Here is a 22,530-nt window from a genome sequence, read left to right as displayed (position 1 = left end):
TTTTAGATGGATTTGCAGATAATTGCTTTAATTGCAATTGTTTATGAATAATAATCTATAAACAAAAAAAAATATGTTTGCTTATTAAAGTTTCTCAAAACTTTCAATTCAACTGAATTTGGTAGTTTATATATTATATGGCTACATCGCAGAGCCTAAATATATTGCGAGTAAAATATTTTATAATCATAAAAAAAAGTCAGGCAGTAAAAGCTGATGAGTAAAGAGCATTTTTTAATCAATGTATGCAAGAAAAAAAAGGAAAAAAGCTTTTAGGTTGTGAAAATGATTATGATACAAATGTATCTTTTTTGCATTTTTTCCCCCTGACCCAAATATTTAAATATAGATGTGCAGTTTCATCTAGTAGTTTAACATTTTAGTTAAAACAGTATAATTTTAGACTGTTAGTATGTATTCTGATTCTAGTCTTCTTAAGCAGTTTGCATTTTCTCCATAGTTTCTTCTCACCATGATGTGTAGACATTATTACACGGTGGATTGTGTTTCTTTGTGAGCATGCGCTCCATGATGCTAAATAGTATTAGCGAATGAAGGACGAGATGTATAACAGCTTTGAAATAAAAATGATTTCTTCAAACAATTTTGACTTGTCAGGGTCTGGAGTATAAATAAGCAAAGCAGAACAAACTAAAGCAAGTGAAGCACAAATCAAATCTGCCTGTTCGGAAATTCTAAATGGCAAAAAACAAACTTTAACATTGCTATAAAAAACACTATTTCAATTACTTTAAGCAAGTCACTGTTGAAGCAGTAGATAGATCATTTTTAGGATCTATATGTTCGTGGCAGAAGAAATTGAAGGAAAACTTTAACGTTTTTAACATATCTCACTTTACGCCTTAAACTTAGAAAGTGAAGCAATAAAGTTTCCATAATTTCATTGATAGAAAAAACAAAAATACACAATGGGAACATTGGGAGAATGAACCTCAATGCAGACTGGTCTGGTTGGAGAAACATGATGTTAATTTGGCTGACTAAAATGGTTTTTCACAGTTTTCATCAACTATATTATTTTAAATGTCAATAATTTGACTATGACTAATTAAAAAGAAATACATGTGAATGGAAATCGACTTTCACCTCATGGGACGAAATCCAATCAGTGATCATGTGATCTTACACATCAAATCTGTCTGTGCGTTTTTATAAACATTAATAACATCCCATATCAGGTTGATCAATGCAAATTGAATCTTTAAAAAAAATGCATTCACTTATGCCTAGTGTTTTAGTCAACTAAAATCTTAAAATCATTTAGTTGACTAAAACTAGACTATAACTTAACTAGTTCCGATCACTACATTTTGACAAAGACTAAGTTGCATTTTAGTCACAAGACTTTGACTAAAATTAAATCAAAATTTGCTGTCACACTTAACACTGATTCATTGATCTATGAGGCTTACACTACGATTTTCATCTAATTAAAAAAACTATTGTGGGTAAAAATGCATACGTTCTTATGCTTAATATTTTAGTCGGCTATATCTGTAAGAGATTTAAAGCAGCAGTATGTAGAATTGTGACACTTGTATAGAATCAACCACGTTCCCCCCTGCCCTCCCCATTTCAAAACCTATAGTCAGTTGTGTGCGTGAGTCTGTGGAGCCCTTAGTGAAAAAAAATAAAAATGAAAAATTATTTAAATACATAGAGTTTCGCTTCACAAATTAGGAATGAAAACAAATGTACCATCTAACTGTTTTTATTATTATTATTTCTCATTTCTGTAACATAAGTTTTGAAAGCTGTATTATGGACGTGCCAAAATAAATCCAAAATGCAGCTTGAAATGTTCAGCACCCACTGTAATTTAAAGAATGAGAAAGTCAAGTTGCTCAAATTAAGCAGTGTTATTATTTATTATATTCTACATGATAAATCATACAACACTCGATACATGTGCTTTAATATGGGAGATACACTTTAACATGAAGATAGACTTGCTGTCAGTTGTAAATCACTAAGTTAAACAACAGGTAGGAGAGAATAAAAGGATCCATATGGATTAAAAACATTTAAAAGTCCAACAACGTAGAGTATAGTATTTAAAAGCCCCCCCCATCACACACAAACTCTGCATATGTAAACACTGCAGTGCTGGTGTCTCATTCTCTGCTGTGGTGATGAACATCTGGAACTGTGTGATTCTCCTCTGGAGCAAAACTCTGCAATCAAACACAAGACAATTCATATTAGACATTAGTATAAAGTAATCTTTATTTTTACATTAAACTTGTGTTCAGATTATTTCTGTGTAAATGAGAGAAGTTACTTACATTGATTGTTTTGGTTAATAATAGAAGTCTTTCTGTATTCTGCTGATGTGGACTCTTCAGTGGGCTGCTGTGGATGCTGGTGCTGGTGCTTCTGTCTGACATTTTACAGGCATTAGTATAGCGTAACGTCTTTTTTTTACATTAAACGTGTGTAGTAACTTAGCTTACATTGTTTTGGTTAATAATAGAATTATTTCTGTCCTCTGCTGATGTTTCCTCCTTAAGCTGCTTGGTGGACTCTTCAGTGGGCTGCTGTGGATGCTGGTGCTGGTGCTCCTGTCCTCCATCTTTCTCCTCTTCCTCCATCAGTGGATACCGTTGGTCCATTTAACATTTTACAGGCATTAGTATAAAGTGACGTCTATTTTTACATTAAACATTAGTTTAATGTCTTTCTGTGTAAATGAGAGGCTTTACTTACATTGATTGTTTTGGTTAATAGAAGTCTTTCTATCCTCTGCTGATGTCTCCTCCTCAGGCTGCTTGGTGGACTCTTCAGTGGGCTGCTGTGGATGATGGTGCTGGTGGTCCTGTCTGACATTTTACAGGCATTATTATAAAGTAAAGTTTATTTTGACATTAAACATGTGTTCAGTGTTTTTGCTTACAATGTTTTGGTTCTTTGGTCTGTGTCCTCTGCTGATGTTTCCTCCTTAAGCTGCTTGGTGGACTCTTCAGTGGGCTGCTGTGGATGCTGGGCTGGTGCTGCTGTCCTCCATCTTTCTCCTCTTCCTCCATCAGTGGATACCGTTGGTCCATTTAACATTTTACAGGCATTATTATAAAGTAAAGTTTATTTTTACATGAAACATGTGTTCAGTGTTTTTGCTTACAATGTTTTGGTTCTTTGGTCTCTGTTCTCTGCTGAGGTCTCCTCCTGTCTTCACTTGCATGGATTAAAAATGTTATCTCTAATTCTTAACTCTAACTTAACGAAACCTAATATTTTATGCATGTGACAGGACAACCACTCCAGCTGTGGCCCGTCATAAAGAAACAAAAAATGAGATCCTTACCATCTAAAAAGTCCAGGTACCAGACGCTGCCTGGGACATCAGCCGCCCCGCAAGACGCAAAGGTCAACTTACCTAAAACACCTATTTACAAAAGAGCCCAGGTACAAGACGCACTGGACACACACACATAGACACACATAGACCAGCCTTGGTTGGTGTTAATGTAACCAAAGGCTGAGCTAATCCTGCCAGACGCAAGGACTAGCTGTGGAAGCCGGATACAAACAGGGAACTCTGCTCATAGATGGAGAGGAGCAGGAAAAGGAAAAGCACAGATGACTCTACGATGAGTCAGAGCTGTCGTCCCGTCTCGGCCTCTTTGTCCCAGGCTCACAATGACAGTCAGAGTCGGACGATGAAGGTTCCTCAGAACTGTCTACGTGCCTGACTGTAGAATCACTACAGTAACACCTCTTCTTGGAGACACTGCGACTAAGTGGAATACTTAACCTTCATCCTCAAAGTCACTGTAATCTGAGGAATCAAAGTCCTCAGGGGTCTCCCAGCCAGGAGTCACCTCGTAGAAGGAAAACAAAGTTCCATCAGGAAGGTCCTGCTCATGGTCCTCTGGTACTTCCTGGTCTTCTTCTGCTTCTGAGTCTTCTGGGTCTTCTGGGTCTTCGGGTGCTTTTCGGTCTTCTGGTGCTTCCTGGTCGCCTGGTACTACCTGCTCTTCTGGTTCTTCTGGTTCTTCTGGAGGTTCGTCCCAGCCAGGGACGAAAGGAGGGGGTCCAGCCGAGTCGGAGACCAAAACCGGAGGTCCTGCCCAGACCGGGACCCAACCAGGGACCCAGCCCGGGACCCAACCCAGAGGTCCTGCCCAGCCCTGGACCCAATCTGGAAGTCCATCCCCGCCAGGGAAAAATCCTGAAATAAATAAGTAATTGAATGAATAAAGAAATAGGTTAGTATACAGTGATTTTAAAACATCTTCATCACATTGTGAACATCAAGTCTTTGAAGCTCTTTTTGAACTGAAACACTGTATTTGGACATTCCTTTAGTTGTATATTTAATCTGTTCTACAGTCTTACTCCACATACAGAAACACTAAAGCCTTTTCTTGTTTTTCCTAATGATCGTTGTGAAATAGCATTTAAATCTTGATCCCTTTCACTAAATACATTTTATTTTCAATATTACCTAGTTGTGCTTCACCATTGGGGAATGGAGACGCACATAACAGAGTGGCACCCCTCAGAGTCCACCTCGCTGCATGGTCTTACAGGTCCAGGGTGGCCCTATAGTTCACAACAGCAGCTCTTACATGCACATTGGTTGCTGATGCACTGGCAACTGCACTCCACTGCGATGTCCAAACCCTGGAGTGAAATGTGGAGTATTCCTATGGAAATTACACCCCCCAACTCAAAACTAACTTATTTACAACAGCATTTCCCACCTGACCCCGCCTGCCCTGTCTCTGTGTTTTAGCTTAATTTTTACTGTTGTTTTTATACTGTTTTTTTAATGCACCAGGGTTGGGTTCAATAATATTTTTCAGTTACAATTACCTTTTCAATTACCCATGTTCAATTACAATTCAGTTATGATTACAGTGACCAGCATTTTTTTCCAATTACAATTAAATTACAATAATTTTTTATACTTAAAAAGTCCCATCCATCCATCCATCTTCTCCCGCTTAGCCGTTTCCGGGTCGCGGGGGCAGCATCCTCAGTAGGGAGGCCCAGACTTCCCTCTCCCCGGCCACTTCCTCCAGCTCTTCCGGGGGGACCCCGAGACGTTCCCAGGCCAGCCGAGAGACATAGTCTCTCCAGCGTGTCCTGGGTCTTCCCCGGGGCCTCCTTCCGGAGGGACGTGCCCTGAACGCCTCAATAAGGAGGCTAATTAGGATGCCCCCTGAACGCCTCAATAGGGAGGCGTTCAGGGGGCATCCTAATTAGGTGCCCGAGCCACCTCATCTGGCTCTTCTCGATGCGGAGGAGCAGCAACTCTACTTTGAGCCCCTCCCGAATGACTGAGCTTCTCACCCTATCTCTAAGGGAGAGCCCAGCCACCCTACGGAGGAAACTCATTTCGGCCGCTTGTACCCGTGATCTTGTTCTTTCGGTCATGACCCAAAGTTCATGACCATAGGTGAGGGTTGGAACGTAGACCGACCTGTAAATCGAGAGCTTTGCTTTTTGGCTCAGCTCCCTTTTCACAATGACGGACTGGTGCAGACTCTGCATCACTGCAGACGCCGCACCAATCCGCCTGTCGATCTCTCGCTCCATCCTTCCCTCACTCGTGAACAAGACCCCGAGGTACTTGAACTCCTCCACCTGGGGCAGAACCTCATCTCCAACCCGGAGGAGGCCCTCCACCTTTTTCCGGTCGAGAACCATAGACTCGGATTTGGAGGTGCTGATTCTCATTCCGGCCGCTTCACACTCGGCTGCGAACCGATCCAGTGAGAGTTGAAGGTCACGGTATGTTGGCGCCAACAGGACCACATCATCTGCAAAAAGCAGTGATGCAATACTGAGGCCCCCGAACCGGACCCCCTCAACGCCCTGACTGCGCCTAGAAATTCTGTCCGTAAAAGTTATGAACAGAATCGGTGACAAAGGGCAGCCCTGGCGGAGTCCAACCCTCACCGGAAACGACTTCGACTTACTGCCGGCAATGCGGACCAGACTCTGACTCCGGTCATACAGGGAACGAACAGCTCCTATCAGGAGGTTCGATACCCCATACTCCCGGAGGACCCCCCACAGGAATCCCCGAGGGACACGGTCAAATGCCTTTTCCAGGTCCACAAAACACATGTGGACTGGTTGGGCAAATTCCCATGACCCCTCAAGGACCCTGCTGAGGGTGTAGAGCTGGTCCACAGTTCCACGGCCAGGACGAAAACCACATTGCTCCTCCTGAATCCGAGGTTCAACTATCCGGCGGACCCTCCTCTCCAGTACCCCTGAATAAACCTTACCGGGGAGGCTGAGGAGTGTGATCCCTCTATAATTGGAACACACCCTCCGGTCCCCCTTCTTAAAAAGGGGGACCACCACCCCGGTCTGCCAATCCAGAGGCACTGCCCCCGATGTCCACGCGATGTTGCAGAGTCGTGTCAGCCATGACAGCCCCACAACATCCAGGGCCTTGAGGAACTCCGGGCGGATCTCATCCACCCCCGGAGCCCTGCCACCGAGGAGCTTTTTAACCACCTCGGCAACCTCAGCCCCAGAGATAGGAGAGCCCACTCTCGGGTCCCTGGGCCCTGCTTCCTGATTGGAAGGCGTGTCGGTGGGATTGAGGAGGTCTTCGAAGTATTCCCCCCACCGATCCACAACGTCTCGAGTCGAGGTCAGCAGCGCACCATCCGCACCATACATAGTGTTGACGGTGCACTGCTTCCCCCTCCTGAGACGCCGGATAGTGGTCCAGAATCTCTTCGAAGCCGTCCGGAAGTCGTTCTCCATGGCCTCACCAAACTCCTCCCATGTCCGGGCTTTTTGCCTCGGCGGACCGCCGTGGCTGCACTCCGCTTGGCCCGTCGGTACCTGTCTGCTGCCTCCGGAGTCCCACAGGCCAAAAAGGCCCGGTAGGACTCCTTCTTCAGCTTGACGGCATCCCTCACCCCCGGTGTCCACCAACGGGTTCGGGTATTGCCGCCACGACAGGCACCGACTACCTTGCGGCCACGGCACCGATCAGCCGCCTCAGCAACAGAGGCACGGAACATGGCCCACTCGGACTCAATGTCCCCCACCTCCTCCGAGACATGGTTGAAGTTTTCCCGGAGGTGGGAGTTGAAGCTCCTTCTGACGGGAGACTCTGCCAGGCGTTCCCAGCAGACCCTCACTATACGTTTGGGTCTGCCAGGTCTAACCGGCATCCTCCCCCGCCATCGGAGCCAACTCACCACCAGGTGGTGATCAGTTGACAGCTCCGCCCCTCTCTTTACCCGAGTGTCCAAGACATGCGGCCGCAAGTCCGATGACACGACTACGAAGTCGATCATCGAACTGCGACCTAGGGTGTCCTGGTGCCAAGTGCACATATGGACACCCTTATGCTTGAACATGGTGTTTGTTATGGACAATCTGTGGCGAGCACAGAAGTCCAACAACAAAACACCGCTCGGGTTCCGATCAGGGGGGGCCGTTCCTCCCAATCACGCCCCTCCAGGTCTCACTGTCGCTGCCAACGTGAGCGTTGAAGTCCCCCAGCAGAACGAGGGAATCCCCAGAAGGAGCACTCTCCAGTACTCCCTCTAAGGAATCCAAGAAGGGTGGATACTCCGAGCTGCTGTTTGGCCCATAGGCACAAACAACAGTCATGATCCGTCCCCCCACCCGAAGGCGGAGGGAGGCTACCCTCTCGTCTACCGGGTGAACTCCAACGTACAGGCACTAAGTCGGGGGGCAAGAAGTATAGCCATCCCGGCCCGGCGCCTCTCACCATTGGCGACTCCAGAGTAGAAGAGAGTCCAACCCCTGTCGAGAAGGCTGGTTCCAGAGCCCTTGTTATGTGTCGAGGTGAGACCGACTATATCTAGTCCGAGCTTCTCCACCTCGCACACAAGCTCAGGCTCCTTTCCCGCCAGAGAGGTGACATTCCACGTCCCTAACGCTAGCTTCTGTAGCCGGGGATCAGATCGCCAAGGCCCCCGCCCTGGACGACTGCCCGATCCACACTGCACCGGCCTCATATGATCCCTCCTGCGGGTGGTGGGCCTACGGGAGGGCGGGACAACGTCGTCCTTTCGGGCTCTGCCCAGCCGGGGCCCGTGGGCAAAGCCCCGGCCACCAGGCGCTCGCACTCGAGCCCCAACCCCGGGCCTGGCTCCAAGGTGGGGCCCCGGTAGCGCCAATCCGGGCGACGTGAACTGACTTTGATTTTTATCTTTCATATATGGCTATTGATTGACTTAAAAAGTCAATTACAATTATGTTCTCAATTACTAAATTTCAATTACCGTTAATCACAATTACTGAGCCTGAAATAAATAACCTAATAAAAGTTAACCTCCCTCCTGTGTTAGCTTTCTGTTAGCGTGATAGCGTGACTAAGAAAGATCTAACAAATATCTATCATCTAATTTCTTTCCTATTTCTTGGTCATCTTGTTAAGCTTCCTAATCAATGAAAATATAGGTTTTAATTATTTTTGGTGTTGACATCTGAGTCTTTTTTGTGTCAGTATACCCCTCAAATTAGATTTTTTTAAATGGTGAAATGTGGCAAACCTTGATATGAAACATATTTTAATAATTGTTAACATATGTGTAGAACTGTACATTGAAATGGAACATAGTTCCCCAGTTTTTAGTTAAATTATAATTGACAATTTTTATAGAATTGTCATGGCAATTCCAATCGCCAAATAAATACCTAAACTCAGTTACAATTTAATTACAATTACGACAGCAACCAATTTTTTAAATCACAATTATAATTACACCATATTTGTAATGATCAATTACGTGATTACAATTATAATTGACCCTAACCCTGCTATGCACTGTTGTGGTTTTATACTATGCACTGTAAAGTCATCTTGGGTGACCTGAAAGGTGCTGGTTTTCAAATAAAATGTATTATTATTATTATTATTATTATTACTATTATTATTATTATTATTATTATTAATAATAATAAAGTTTAGCATACTCTTCCTTGGATGTATTGTAGCCTAATGGTAGTTTCCTCCAACCTCCACACAGTCATTTACACATAGAAGGACTATTGAGCAGATGAGTATGTGCAGTATAGTTGTGAGACAAAGTGTTATTAAATCTTGTAATGCTTTTTGAAATGCATAATGTGTGAATAAAGTAATAATGAAATAATAGGAAAAAATGAAATAAGATGAAATTCCTCTACATTAAGAAACAAATCAATGTGTAAAATAAAGCATGTGCAAACAGATGAAACATCACCAGCATTATTAGAATGAATCAATGAAATATTTAACCACAAATAATGCAAACAGCATCAATGCTAACAACATTTCACCCAGTCTAACTGAACATCGTTGGCTGCTAAATCAAACAATAACAAACAAGTACTTCGGGTGCTCATGGGAAATGTAGTGTAGTCAAAGTATCAATTTTGTAATATTTATAAAGTGTAAAATAAAGTACAGTTTTTTTACTTAAATCTACCTTAAACCAGGACTTAAGTATTTTAACTTTCTGCAGCACAAACGTTCATTTTAGAGTAAAATTATCACTAAATCTCTCAGTAAACTGAACTTTTCAGGCTCCAAACCTGATTTAAAGACATACCGACACAAACATGACGATTGTAAATGAATCCATCATGTTTAGTGGTAATGATGATTAAAATAATCATTAAAACATGACTTACCCTCCGCCATGCGTGGGTCCATGGTCTCGTCTGGTCTAAACTTCTTCACAGGTTTGAAGTCTCTTCTCTGTCTGGTTCTGGTTCTGGTTCTGGTTCTGGTCCTTGTCCTGTAGAAGTCTCTAGTAAAGACTTTTGTCTGGTTTTGTTCAACTTTCTCTCTGTTTTCTCTGCTTAAAGCTCACAGCACTCCTCTCTCTGTGTCTGGCTGCTCACAGAGTAACTGAAGGTCAGCAGGTGACGTTAAATAACGCATCCTCCTCGTTTCCAGGGCTACGACGCTATGTTCACGTACACACGTACAAAATGCTTAAAAATACACAATACAATACATTTTTATTTTTTACGTCTATACCTAATATGATAAAATACAACATTTACGTAGGGTGACCACACTTCCGGTTTTACCCGCACGTGTCCACTTTCACGTCAGGTTTCGGCGCATAAATTTAATTATAATTTGCTGATTTCCCACGGACTTTGAACGTCTCACAGTGATTAATGTAATTCAGGCGTTACCCAAACAGGGGTACGTGTACCCCTAGAGGTACAGGAGCATATTGCAGGGGGTACTCGGAAAGATTTAACAATTAATTTCAAAATAATAGGGAAATGTTCCTCGTTCCTTTTTAGGCTTTTTTTTTTTCACCAGAAGCTAACAATACCATTTCTCAATAAAATACTATATTTTTTTGTAGTTTATTGAAACAGGATTATTTTAAACTGTAGAGGGCATTTTATCACACTTCTGACAATAGGAGACAATAATTACAGTACCTATATTTTACAAAGGAGACCGTACCTATTTACTATTGAAGTAATCACGTATAAGTTGCATTGGTAATTTTTTTTCTTCTATGATTTCAACTTTAAATTACATTAATTGTTTTGAAATTGTAGATTAAGGCCTAAGGAACCAATGCTGGAGACACATTTAGTGGTTTAGGAGAGCCCGCTGTTCCACAAATGAAAAATCATATTTAAAATTACAAAGTGTCTATTTGTACGGTTGTCGTACGGACAACCCCGGGTGCTTTTGGTACGGTTACCGAAGTACATGTACGTAGCGTTTTAGGGTTAGGATTAGGATTAGGATTAGGTTATAATTCAAATATTGCAACAATTTTTAGGGTTAGGGTTAGGTTTAGGGTAAGGTTTAGTCTTAGTCATGGGACCTAAACTGGTGAATGACTGACTTATCACGTGACCTAAACTGGCCAAATAGGCGCGCTGTGTACAGATAGAATATCGGTATATTGATACGGCAACCGTACGAATGGCAACTGCCTTAAAATTATTATTGAAATGATGGAAACCGTACTTATGACATAGAGAGGGGGTACACATGATATGACAAAACTGCAAAGGGGGTACACGGCACAAAAAAAATTGGGAACCACTGCTCTAATTTACCGTCGTCACATACTGAGTTTGGAACCGCACTAAGATTGGAACCTAACCCTAACTCTAACCCAGGGATCTGCAACCTTTACTCTCAAAGGAGCCATTTTGCCTCATCTCACCTGGATTAAAGTCCTCCTGGAGCCGGAAAAAAAACCTTCTCAATGAAGACAATACAGTGAATGAAATTCTATACAGTTAAAATGACATAGAATAATGTTTGATTTCATGATTTGATTTACATTGATCATGTAAATGGCAACTTAAAAACAGATTAAAATAAAATGAAATAAATTAACATCAAGAAATAACAACTAAACAGTATCTTGCATCTTCAAATTCTTACACATCTCAGTTTACATGAACACAATGTTACATAAAGAAGATTATTTTTAGTTAAAGTATTTAAAGGGCTACAAAAAGTAACTTGAAGTTTGATAACACATGATCATGTGATCAACACATGCTAATTTCTCATTTCTTGCCACATATAAAACATGCATATTTAACCTGCACATTGGTGGTTAAATGAATCTGTCCCCACACAATTAAAAACTCTATTTTCTTCCAGAATAGTGTTTTTGTTGGTTTAATTATTTACCAGGGATTTAAAACTTAAGGTTAACCACAGGTGCAGGAAAGTTGATGGTCTGTAGATGTTGCAGGAAGTGAAGTAGGAAGGTGCTGAGTCATTGTACAATGTGATTTATTTTTAGGTTAACAAATTGTTATATCTTGATTTTATTTGTCATTAATCAATAATAGCCTCTGTTGGAAAATAACAACTCTTTATTTCAATAGGTTTTTTTCAAAGCTATAGGGAGCCATTGCAAAAGAGTTAAAGAGCCACATGAGGCTCCAGAGCCTCAGGTTGCATACCCCTGCTCTAACCTTATCCAATAATAAACAAATAATACACGTGTTCGTTCACTTTGAAAACAAAAATAAACAAAACTGATTTAAAAAAAAAAAAATATATATATATATTAAGCAATTGCGCACGTGCAAATACAATCTCAGTACGATGCAATCCCAGTACGCCACACCGGTATAGCGTACTGAGTTTACCTTCGTAATGAGATTATAACCCTAACCCTAACCTAATTCAATAAACAAATGAACCACGTGTCCGTTCACTTTGAAAACAAAAAAAATTATTATTATTATCATAATTTTTTTTTTTAGCAAAAATTAATTTAGTAGTAGTGCATGTGCACGCATGCGCATATACAATCTCAATACGATGCGCACTCAGTGTATGACACCGGGACCTGATGATTTACAAATTAAGCACTGCATTAGATTAACTGATAGTCCCATAACTATTTTTTTAAGTTTTGAAGTAAGTAGCATTTAAGTCAAAAGACTAGAACTAAATCATAATTTTCTGTCAAAATCAACTCTGATAATAACTAGATATTTGTGAAATGCACCAGCATCTCCACTGTCCGTCCCTCCTCTGGTCGGTGCTGCTGGGAGCAATGGGGGGTGAGGAGGAGGATGGATGGATGGATGGATGGATGGATGGAGGGAGGGGGTTCGTCCAGCCTGCCCTATATGGCTGCAGATGAGCTCTATGCTAATATCGTTTTGAGAAGCACAGCGTCGCGTTTCTGTCTGCGGGCAGTGGACGGAGTCTCTGAGAGTGTGAGCAGCTCCTTCACAGCCATGGCTGAGGGCGGAGAAGGAGAGGATGAGATCCAGTTCCTGAGGACTGTGAGTACGGACAACCTCCGCACTTTCTATCATGCAGTGAACTGCAAAACCAGTGAATCTCCCGCTATGGGGAGGTCTGTGGTCTGTGTCTGTATCTTTGTCTGTGGTGCATGTGCGCTAGTGTAGAAGTTGGTGCAGGTTGCACACTGCGCGCCCACCTGTGATTGATTGAACCACTACACACATGCAATGCAAAGCCATTACATAAATGTGTTTTTGCACTCCTTTATTGGGAAGATCATTTTCTCACCAGTTTCTCAAAGTTGTGCTCACACGCACAACCCCCCCCACACCACCACCACCACCACCACCACCCCAACCCCCCAACACCACCAATCGTTGTGGCTATTTATGCCCATTGACGCAGGTCGCTCATGTATCCGTGCTTTTCCTTGTAAATCATAAATCATAAATCATATGACAGCTTCTATGTTGGTGTGCTTGGTAGATTATTGTATTACTCTGTTTCTGAAGCTTTGTGAGCATAAACTCCAGCACTTTATTACACAACAGTGATGCATATATGTGCTTTACGTCCCATAATAGCCTATCACATATTTATTTTACACATTTACGTACTTTAAAGATAAAAAAAAAAAAAAAAAACTCAGACGTTTTTGTGTACTTTTAGAAATATTAGTGGCTCCTTGGAAGTCCCTGGTTCTTTCAACTTGCATTTTTTAAAGCTTCTACAAATTAATTTCCATTTATTCTTTGTGTTTTTTTTGTTGTTGTTGTTTTGTTTTTTTTTGTTGTTTTCATATTGAATTTGTCAGTTTTCTGTTTGTCATCGTTATATTTGATTCAAATGTTGCAATAAGGACTGCATGTCCATATCATTTAGAGTTCTGAATCTGGGTTTACCAAAAATGTTTTAATGAAATCAATGGTTTCAGTTTGGTTTTGCATCCTAACCTCATGATTGTGGGTGCAACTTCCTGTGCAGTTATGTTCTCAATAGCTGTCAATATTGATAACTGTTATTTACACATTTTCTAAGCAAATGCCAATTGTTTTATAATGAATATACAGTTGACAGAAGTAAGTAACTTTTGATTACAACTGTGCATATCCTATTGTCAGTGCTCTTATTGTGAAAGATTAGAAATGGAAGAGCAGCATCTGGTCTTTAACATATGAGCATTACATTTTTACAAAATTCAAGAATAACTTTTCAACATTTTAGGTAATTTGATCAGAATTAATTAATTTCATTGATAGGGCGGGGTTATTTATGGATTTTAATCAATTTTGCATTGAATAGCCCAATATCGATTCATAAAATCCTAAAATTCATCATTTAATACGTCTTTTGTACTGTGCTTAATGCTGTGCTATGTGCTCAATTTTTCAGTTAAACATAGATATTTACATTACACCAGAAAAAGTTACTTTCTAATAATTATAGCAACAGATCTCTGAGAATCTCTTCAAAACTCTAGTAAAATTGGTACAAGCTTGACTGTAATATCCCAAAAAAAATCAAATTGAATCGCGAATCAAATCGGGCCCTACCTAATCAAATTGATTTAATAAATCTGAATCCCAGCTCTAACGATTGAATAAAAAGCTTATGTTAGCGCTTCCTATTGAAGGTGGTGTGAATTTGGAGGAGGCCAGAGAGAGAGAGTGGAGGGATGAAAACAGCTTTTACACTTTCACATTCATCTTGCTGGCAGCACATCTCTCTGGAGAAAGCAATTCCAGCTTGATGTTAATCTAAGGACTTTTGTCAACGAGGAGATGAAATATCACTTCCTGGATGAAAGTGAGAAAAAAGTTTTCCAAATTCTTGCATCTTCACATTTTTTTTAGGGGTCTCTAAAAGTATCCACAAAAAGCCACATATCCAACAAAGCATCATTCCAAAACAAAAAGACCATCCCAGTATGGATGCCTGGAGCACTTTGTTTCCTCATTTGATTGATGGCTTTGAGATGTTGACAAATACGTCGCTGTTAACCTTTACGTGAGTCGCCCCCGAGGGCCAGGCTGGTTGTTACAGGCGAGGCGGGACCTTGTACTTAACAGCTCCTACTATTTGTGATGCCATCGATACGCTGGCCCACTCCTCTCAAATTCTACTGTCACAGTGGCATCCTGGTTATCTGATGACAACAGCAATTTTAGTGGGGGGGCTTCCCCTGAGGTCTGCACAGCCTTGTTATCAGAGCGTTACAGTCAGAGAGACTTGTCCTCACAGGAAGCCTTAAAACAAGAGTGCTAATTGAAAAATACTGCAGCACTGAGAAAGTATTATGGGTTGCTGAAAGATGTAATTGAAGACAAAAACACAGGGTGCAAAGTCCACTGGTCTAGATATTGTGTTTCAGTGTGAATGTATTTTGCTGTTGATGCGTGGCTGATTGGGATTGCATTGCTTTGAGTTTTTCTGCAAAGACAGACATGCTGCTGCAGGTGAAACTACATATTACCTTGCTGTAGAGATGATCTGATTACAGGAAAATCTAAAAAAAAAATTAAAAAAAATATTTTTATGTGAAAATCTGACTTCCTGTAAAACATGCACAGATTGAATATAAACTATTATATCGGATATTGGTCCGATATTAGCCTGAAAACGAATATTGGATTTTTTTATTTATTTTATTTTATTTGTATTCTTTTTTCCTGAATTCATTTTTTATTTATTTAATTTATTGTAGAATACTGTAGATATTATGTTGAAGGTTAAAATTAATGTAACCAATTAGTTAATAATAAATGGGTCAGTTTTTCCTCATGCCTACTGTTGCTGACTATTGTTCTCTGTTTGCGTGACATCACTTGATTAATCCTTTTCTAACATTCCACACTATAAAATAAAAATTATTAATTAATAATTAATTAATTAATTAATTTTTGTTAAAGAAATACAGTATGAATGTATGATTCAAGCTGATATCGGATCAATATCGGTATCGACCGATACGCAAGGTTGCAATATCGGTATCATATCAGAAATGACAAAGTGGTATCGGGCCATTTCTATAAACAATTATTTACAATATTTTAGCATTGGAGATCTTCCACTAAGAGAGTGTTTCCCAAACTTTATTGCCCCCTGTGTCTCGTCCAACATTAACCTTGAATTTAGACCTTTTTATTAATTCATTTCCTTTCTTTTTTTTATTTATTAATTATTAATTCATTTCTGATGTTTTGCTCGTTTTAGACTTTGAACTTCACCTTTTGGTGTATTTTAAAGAATTGTGCCACAAATTATTATTGATGGATGAGAAAAAAAAAAGTCTGTACTGTGCATGTAAAACAAAATGATAATAAATAAATCTATAATGTTAAAAAATAAACTGACAAATGTTAATGTGTACCTCCTGAGAGGTGTTCAAGTACCCCTAGGGGTACATACCCCACTTTTGGGACCACTGCACTAAATTATGCAAAATATTTAAAGAATAACTGATTTGGCTGACATACGTCGAGCCTGGAAATTAAAAAGTGCCTTGATTATGGGCGGGGCTGAAGCAGTTAAGACATGCCCAGTTTAGACTATTAAATATCCAAAGAAAAATCTATGCTATACTAACTAGTGGCTACTCAATACAACTGACTATACTTCTCTATTCACAATTCTCTCAATCTAACCTACTCATCACAGAATGTAGAATCCACAGGTGCTAGTTTTTATGGTATCGGCGAGGCCAACAGTGGTGCGTTCGTGACGAAAGTTGCCTCCAGAACGTCGTCGTCCTCCATTCTCAGCCAATAGCAAAGTTTGTTTGCAATAGCTGGGTTTCAACCCATAGAGGGCAGTCAATCTTACATTTTTACAACAAAATGTGCAGTAAAGAGAGATTGAATATTCCTACAGAGCAGTCGGTATCATAAAGAAACTAATTTGTCATTAGCAAAAGACTTATAAACCGACAGCTACAACAGTGTGGCATCTGTTAATAATGCTGTCATTAGCCTGTTGATATTATTTTCCCTCCACTTTCAAATTCTGTAGGTAATCTCAGTGAAAAAACTCTTGACGTGACCCTTTTTCCGCTTTCATTATGGAATCTCGTGGTTCATTCACACATTGCAGAGGTTACTCTTAGTGGGAATAAATTACTTTCATTCACGGTAGTCGTCCAAATAACACAAAGGTGTCAACGTATCCTCACATTTAAAAAGCCAGGTTGCCTATTGAACATGCATTTACAAAAAAAAAGAGAAAAAAAAAAATGGTGATAAGATATGAAAGCTTTCTATCCTGCAGCAGGTCCTCAGGGCGTATTTGGAGTTTATGTTGTTCTGGAAGCCTCCTGCATACCAAGGCAGGGACTCGAGGGGTTTAAATTTAGCCTTTTTAAAGATGATGCTTCCACAGAGCATGCAGCTCTGCTGGCCTGGCACTAAACAACACCCAGGCCAGCACTTCAACCCATGCAGCACAGCACTAGTGACATTTATCACCATTTTTATAGGGATAACGTCCTTATTAGAAATCAAACTCTTGATACCACACAGTTGTATACAACATTTTCTGCTGGCAGAATGCCAACGTAATGGACAGCGTTAGTATGGTATTTCATTTTATCTACCATAGAAGTCAAAAACACTAACTTTATTCGTGTATTTTTTTTTTTATCTGAACAAAAAACCTTGGTTGAAGAATTTGTTCCCACATTCTAAAGTGCCCCCTACATTTAAACTGTAAATGGGTGTATGTCTCTGTGCTAACCCTTTACTTAAGGGTCGTTCTAGCTAGCCTAATAAGTACAGCATGTATTAGTGCAGTGGGTCGCAAACTTTTTTTGGGTCTTCCCCACTTTGAACAAAGATGAACTTCCAAGTCCCACCTGCGCCATTGCCCCCTAAATAATCCTGACAAATAACACACATTTTCAAATTTATTGAACTAACAGGGAACAAGTAACATCATATTTCATAATAAATCAAAAACTATGTATTAATCAATTAAACAAATCACCTGCATAAAAATCAAATGTAAAAGTGCAGTACAGTAGTCAAAAATACATTGTTTGCCATTTGTGACAAAAAGCCTAAAGTGTAAGTACACCCTAAAACTCACTTTTTCATGCTGAATACATATATTATTAGGTATGAAGTAATGTAATTAATTGATCCTAGTCCCACTCTTCACATTCTAGTCAAAGTATTGATATATACTGTATGTATATATATATTTACACATGTTTTATGTTCATGTTTTAAACCCACATCTACAAAAAAAAATGTTATTAATACTAACTTAGATCTGTTTAATCCATGCACATGCAAGCTCCTCCCCTCTGCCCCGCCCCTCTCAAAGCTAAAACTAGCCTGCAGGCCAACACGAGGAAAGTTGTTGCTAGTGATCTTGAAACATGGCAGGAGAAACGCAGCAAAAACACTTAGTAATCAAGCAAAGCAAGTCAAATTCTCTTCTATGGGAACACTTTGGGTTTGATGATGAAGACTTAGAGCAAAGACACATCACGCGCAAGAAGTGTTTTGTTTTGTGCAAAAGTGATTTTAGTGTTTGAAGGATTTTATTTATGTTTAATTTTTTTTGTACAAAAATAAATAACTTTTTGGTTGAAAAATTATCGTTTGAATAATCGTGATTTAAAAAATGACTAAAATAATCATGATGATCATTTTTTCTATAATGAGCAGCCCTACCAGTGATGTCACTAACCTTCGCTGTTGGCTCTGCCCCTCCTATAATATATGGGAGGAGGGACTAGTTTCCTTCTCTCACAACCCTCAGTATGCATTGATTGACAGCTCCATGCAGAACTGTGCAGCACTGTGGGGGCGGGGCTGCTGTGACTGGGCGTGCCCTAACTACTCTAGGGGCAACACCCATAATCGAGGTAAAAACCTGGGGGTGTAACTTTAAGAAAACAATAAAAGGAAATAGATTTTTTAGGTCGGCTATTGAAAATTTGTTTATTGTTCCGTTCCATGTGAAATAAATGCCGCCGTAAATCATTATTTCTGCTCTTTAGTTCCACGTTACATTTTGTTATCTGTCCATATCTAATGCAGTCTACCAATTTAATGGTCTTATGTGTAAGTGTGTTCTTTAGTGTTAATGTTCTTCATTGTCAATGAAGAAAGGCATTTAAACTAGGTATAGACCGATATGGATTTTTTTAGGGCCGATGCCGATACCGATTTTTTTCCATCAGCCTTAGCCGATGACCGATATGGACTGCCGATTTTCTTTAGCCGATATTAGAGCCGATACTACTTTTGTTCCCCCAATTTACATGATAAAAATTACACAATGATGATAACAAATGGAACTTGTCTCAATTTTTAAAAAAGGAACATTTATTGAAATTAACAAAGGTGAGGTATAACGACAACCAATAAATTTTTTTTTTGCAAATATTAAAAACAGGTGATGAAGAACAAGTAAAAATAATTTCTGCTCTCTGTAAAAAATGCGGATTGGCGAACGCAGCAGCCTGCATCAGTCGATGCCGATACACGTAAAAATGCATAAATCAGCCGATAAATCAGTCTCACTAATTTAAAGTTCTTAGCGTGTCTTCCAGGGTGTCCAGCAGGGCCATTTCAGACTTTACCCTCGGCTTGAGGCTCCTTCCTGGGTCTCTAGGGAACCGGGGGTTCCCCCAGTTCCATTTTTAGTCTGTTTTTTTTTTATGTGTACCGTGTTAGAAGCAGGCAGCCAAAGTTGAGTTCCTTCTATGACGCCACAATACGGAAAAAGACAACACTGATTACACAGGCGTTGCCAGCACATGCTTGGAAATGTTGGCTTTTTTTTCATTTTTCTTTTATACTAGAAACATTTGACCATACATGTCTTATCAAAATGAATTGGAGGGTTGTCTCTTTCTATTGAAATTAACTTGTTTTATCTTGCCATTAGGACTTTAAGAAGATTGGCATTAAATTGAAAATGTCCTCCTGTTTGTCGTGCCCCACCTATCACGTCTCCATTCCCCACCATGGGGGCACGCCACACACTTTGAGAAACACTGTATTAGTGGATACAGCATGTGTTCAAGTTCAGCATGTGTGGTTTAATGGTTGTGTATATTGAGTTACACTTCTCTGATTTACCCTCAGAGTGCAGTGAAACGATAAACCCCTGGCAGACCTTTGATACATACATTTTTGTGATATCGTTCTCTACATGTGATTGTGCATTGTTTTCTTTAAAGTATGGAATAATGAACATGAATTAAAAGGTATTTATTATGAAGCCTGAAAAGCGAAGGCTTGACAGGAGCTGTTGATTTACAACCACTGTTCTAACATTTATTGTGATGTGAGAAATCCTACCGTGTGCCATATAACATTGTTTAGTTGATATATATATAAAAGATGGGCAACTTTGACTACCGATACAATACCGATATTACAGCCTTGGGTATTGGCTGATACCGATATTGATACGATGCGATATCAGCCTGAATCATACATGCTTTTCTTACTTATTTTTAGGGATGCAACGAAATGAAAATTTGAGGCCGAAGCTGAAGAAAATATAAACGCTTGTCCGAATACCGAATGCGGTTAAATTTTTCACTATTTTTTTAATAGTGCATAAATAGCTTAGAATACATTTTTAGACATGTTTCTTAAAGAAAGTAAATGTTTATTATATATTATGACATTTTTTTTAAATATTACAATAGTCTGCTTTTCAAAAAAGCACAGCAAACTTTTCATTTATATTAGCCCTTCAAATAAAACAAAACATGTATTTAAAAAAAAAAACCTAAAGTGCATTAAAGGGGAGGTATGATAAAAAAATCATTTTATAATGGTTTTGCTACAGTGATATACATCCCTTTAGCCTCATTCAGACGGACAAAGTTGAAAAAGTTATGTTTCCTCCCTCCCTTGTTATTCCACATTTAGTAAAAAGTCAGCTCCAAATGGGCGAGTTGGATTTTGCCCACGTTGGCAGGTGACATCAACTAACACGCCTCCTAGAATGTGAGCTCCTCCCTCTCCAACTATCCAACAGCTAAAACAAACACTGCAGTTTAATATAGAATATATTTTATACTTTATTGTCATAAATGTAAATGCAAACTGCACTACAGGACTCCCAAACTGCTCTACTTTTTCTGCTGCCGATCGTGTTGGGAGTCACTGCTTGGGGCCACGGACCCATTGTTTACACACATCAGCTGTTAGCACTTCGTGCTAATGCTACACTAGCCTATGCAGCAAGACCCGGTATAGTGTAAGGAGAAAACGATGGGGATGTTTACAGATTCAGCGCTAACAACGGACTCGGTTGGGGAATTGGAAGGTTTCCAACTTTTACGCAGTGATGGGCAACGGAGAGCGGTAAGGAGAGAGTCTGGCTGTGCTTGTGTGCGGAAAGGAAGAGCTGCTGCTCTGGTTGTACAGCAACGTGTGCACACTTTTCCGACTCAAAATCACTGCACGTTTGATTGTGTTATTGCGTCACACACTACTATTGGGCCTTGCTTTTAACTCATTAAACAGAATGTGGCTTTTTTTGCAATATTTGGTGGCCGAATATATTCGGTGCATCCCTACTTATTTTGTAGTGTGGAATGTCAGAAATGGTTTGATCAAGTGATGTTACTCAAACAGAGAACAATAGTTAGCAACAGTAGGTATGAGAAAAACTGACCCATTTATTTTTAACCAATTGGTTACATACATTTTAACCTTCAAGATATCTACATTATTCTACAATTGAATAAAAATAAGTAAAAAATAAATAAGACCATGAAAAATAACCTAAATAAATCCAATAAATACAAATTGTACTTTTAAAGTGCAAACAATTCAGTGTGAAAAGGACAGTATGAGTTCTCACTTTGAAAAGTTACATTTACTAGGTCCACCATTCACTAACCAGGTCCATGATAATTCTTTTTAAGCTAATATTTTAATTCAATTTACAAATTTGAAGGAAGTGCACAAGATGGACAGGTTGATAAGTGAACCAGAGTCACCTATGGATAGAAGTGCTGAAAATGGTCTGCTTAATGGAGTGCTTATATCGGAAACTTTAGATGCATGAAATCCGATATTCGTTTTCTGGCTGATATCGGACCGACACCCCTAATATCAACACTCATGTCAGCATTCAGGATAATGACAAATCTGAGCATTACAACAGGAAAGAACAAAGCGTTTTGTGTGTTTTTGTGGTTATTAATTATCTCGCCAACAGGACAGTTTACGTTTTTATATTGCTGTTATGTTATTGCATATAGTGTGCTGAGTATTATATATTTATTATAAGTGTGTCTGATATGACATTCTATCTATCTACAGTGAAAAAAGTAAATAGTTTGACCAACTCTGCAACGTGGGTGAAGTGCCTTGCCCAAGAACACGACGACAATTATTATTATTATTACTTTGTGTGTTTGTGGAGTCATCTCGTGTGTTTTTCTTTCATTTTGTGTGTTTCTGAAGCCATTTTGTCTATTTTCGTTGTTGTTTTGTACCTTTTTTGGACTCATTTTGTGTATTTTTCCTCTCGTTTTGTGTGTTTTGGATTCTTCTCTTTAATTTATTGGTGTGCATTTACTTTGGGGGCCACGCATAATCAGATCGAGGGCCACCAGTTGATCACATCTAATTGATATACAATGTATTAAGGCCATCTCCTTTTATTTTGTTACACACACTCAGATAAGATGCAAAGTCTTGTCCAACATCCTGAGGTGAACCCGTCTCTGCCTGTTATCAGTTAGTTGATAAGGATTTCCTCCTCATTGATTAAGCAGGCAGTGATCAGTGAGCCTTAAGGAAGCTGGCTCATCTGTTTTGTCGAATGGGCAAAGT

The 22,530-nt window shown here is 39.8% G+C and overlaps 1 protein-coding gene and 1 long non-coding RNA gene across 2 annotated transcripts in view; one reads left to right on the top strand and one right to left on the bottom strand.

The window, feature by feature from the left end:
• Nucleotides 1-2,082: 2,082 nt before the first annotated feature.
• Nucleotides 2,083-3,848, bottom strand: LOC114457915 (uncharacterized). Its single transcript, XR_003672967.1, has 4 exons — nt 2,915-3,848; nt 2,475-2,840; nt 2,307-2,401; nt 2,083-2,195 (listed from the first exon to the last, which is right to left on the bottom strand). It is a non-coding gene; the product is annotated as an uncharacterized LOC114457915 (long non-coding RNA).
• An 8,759-nt stretch (nt 3,849-12,607) lies between these two features.
• ryr3 (ryanodine receptor 3) overlaps nt 12,608-22,530 on the top strand; it is a 169,407-nt gene continuing 159,484 nt past the window's right edge. The window contains 1 exon segment of the mRNA XM_028439455.1: nt 12,608-12,756. Within this exon segment, the coding sequence (XP_028295256.1) occupies nt 12,709-12,756 (48 nt within the window). The 5' untranslated portion in view covers nt 12,608-12,708.

The sequence above is a fragment of the Gouania willdenowi genome, chromosome 24 (assembly GCF_900634775.1).
Source record: "Gouania willdenowi chromosome 24, fGouWil2.1, whole genome shotgun sequence".
NCBI lineage: Eukaryota > Metazoa > Chordata > Actinopteri > Blenniiformes > Gobiesocidae > Gouania > Gouania willdenowi.
The sequence above is the reverse complement of the archived record's forward strand: the minus strand, read 5'-3'. Positions and strand labels throughout refer to the sequence as shown.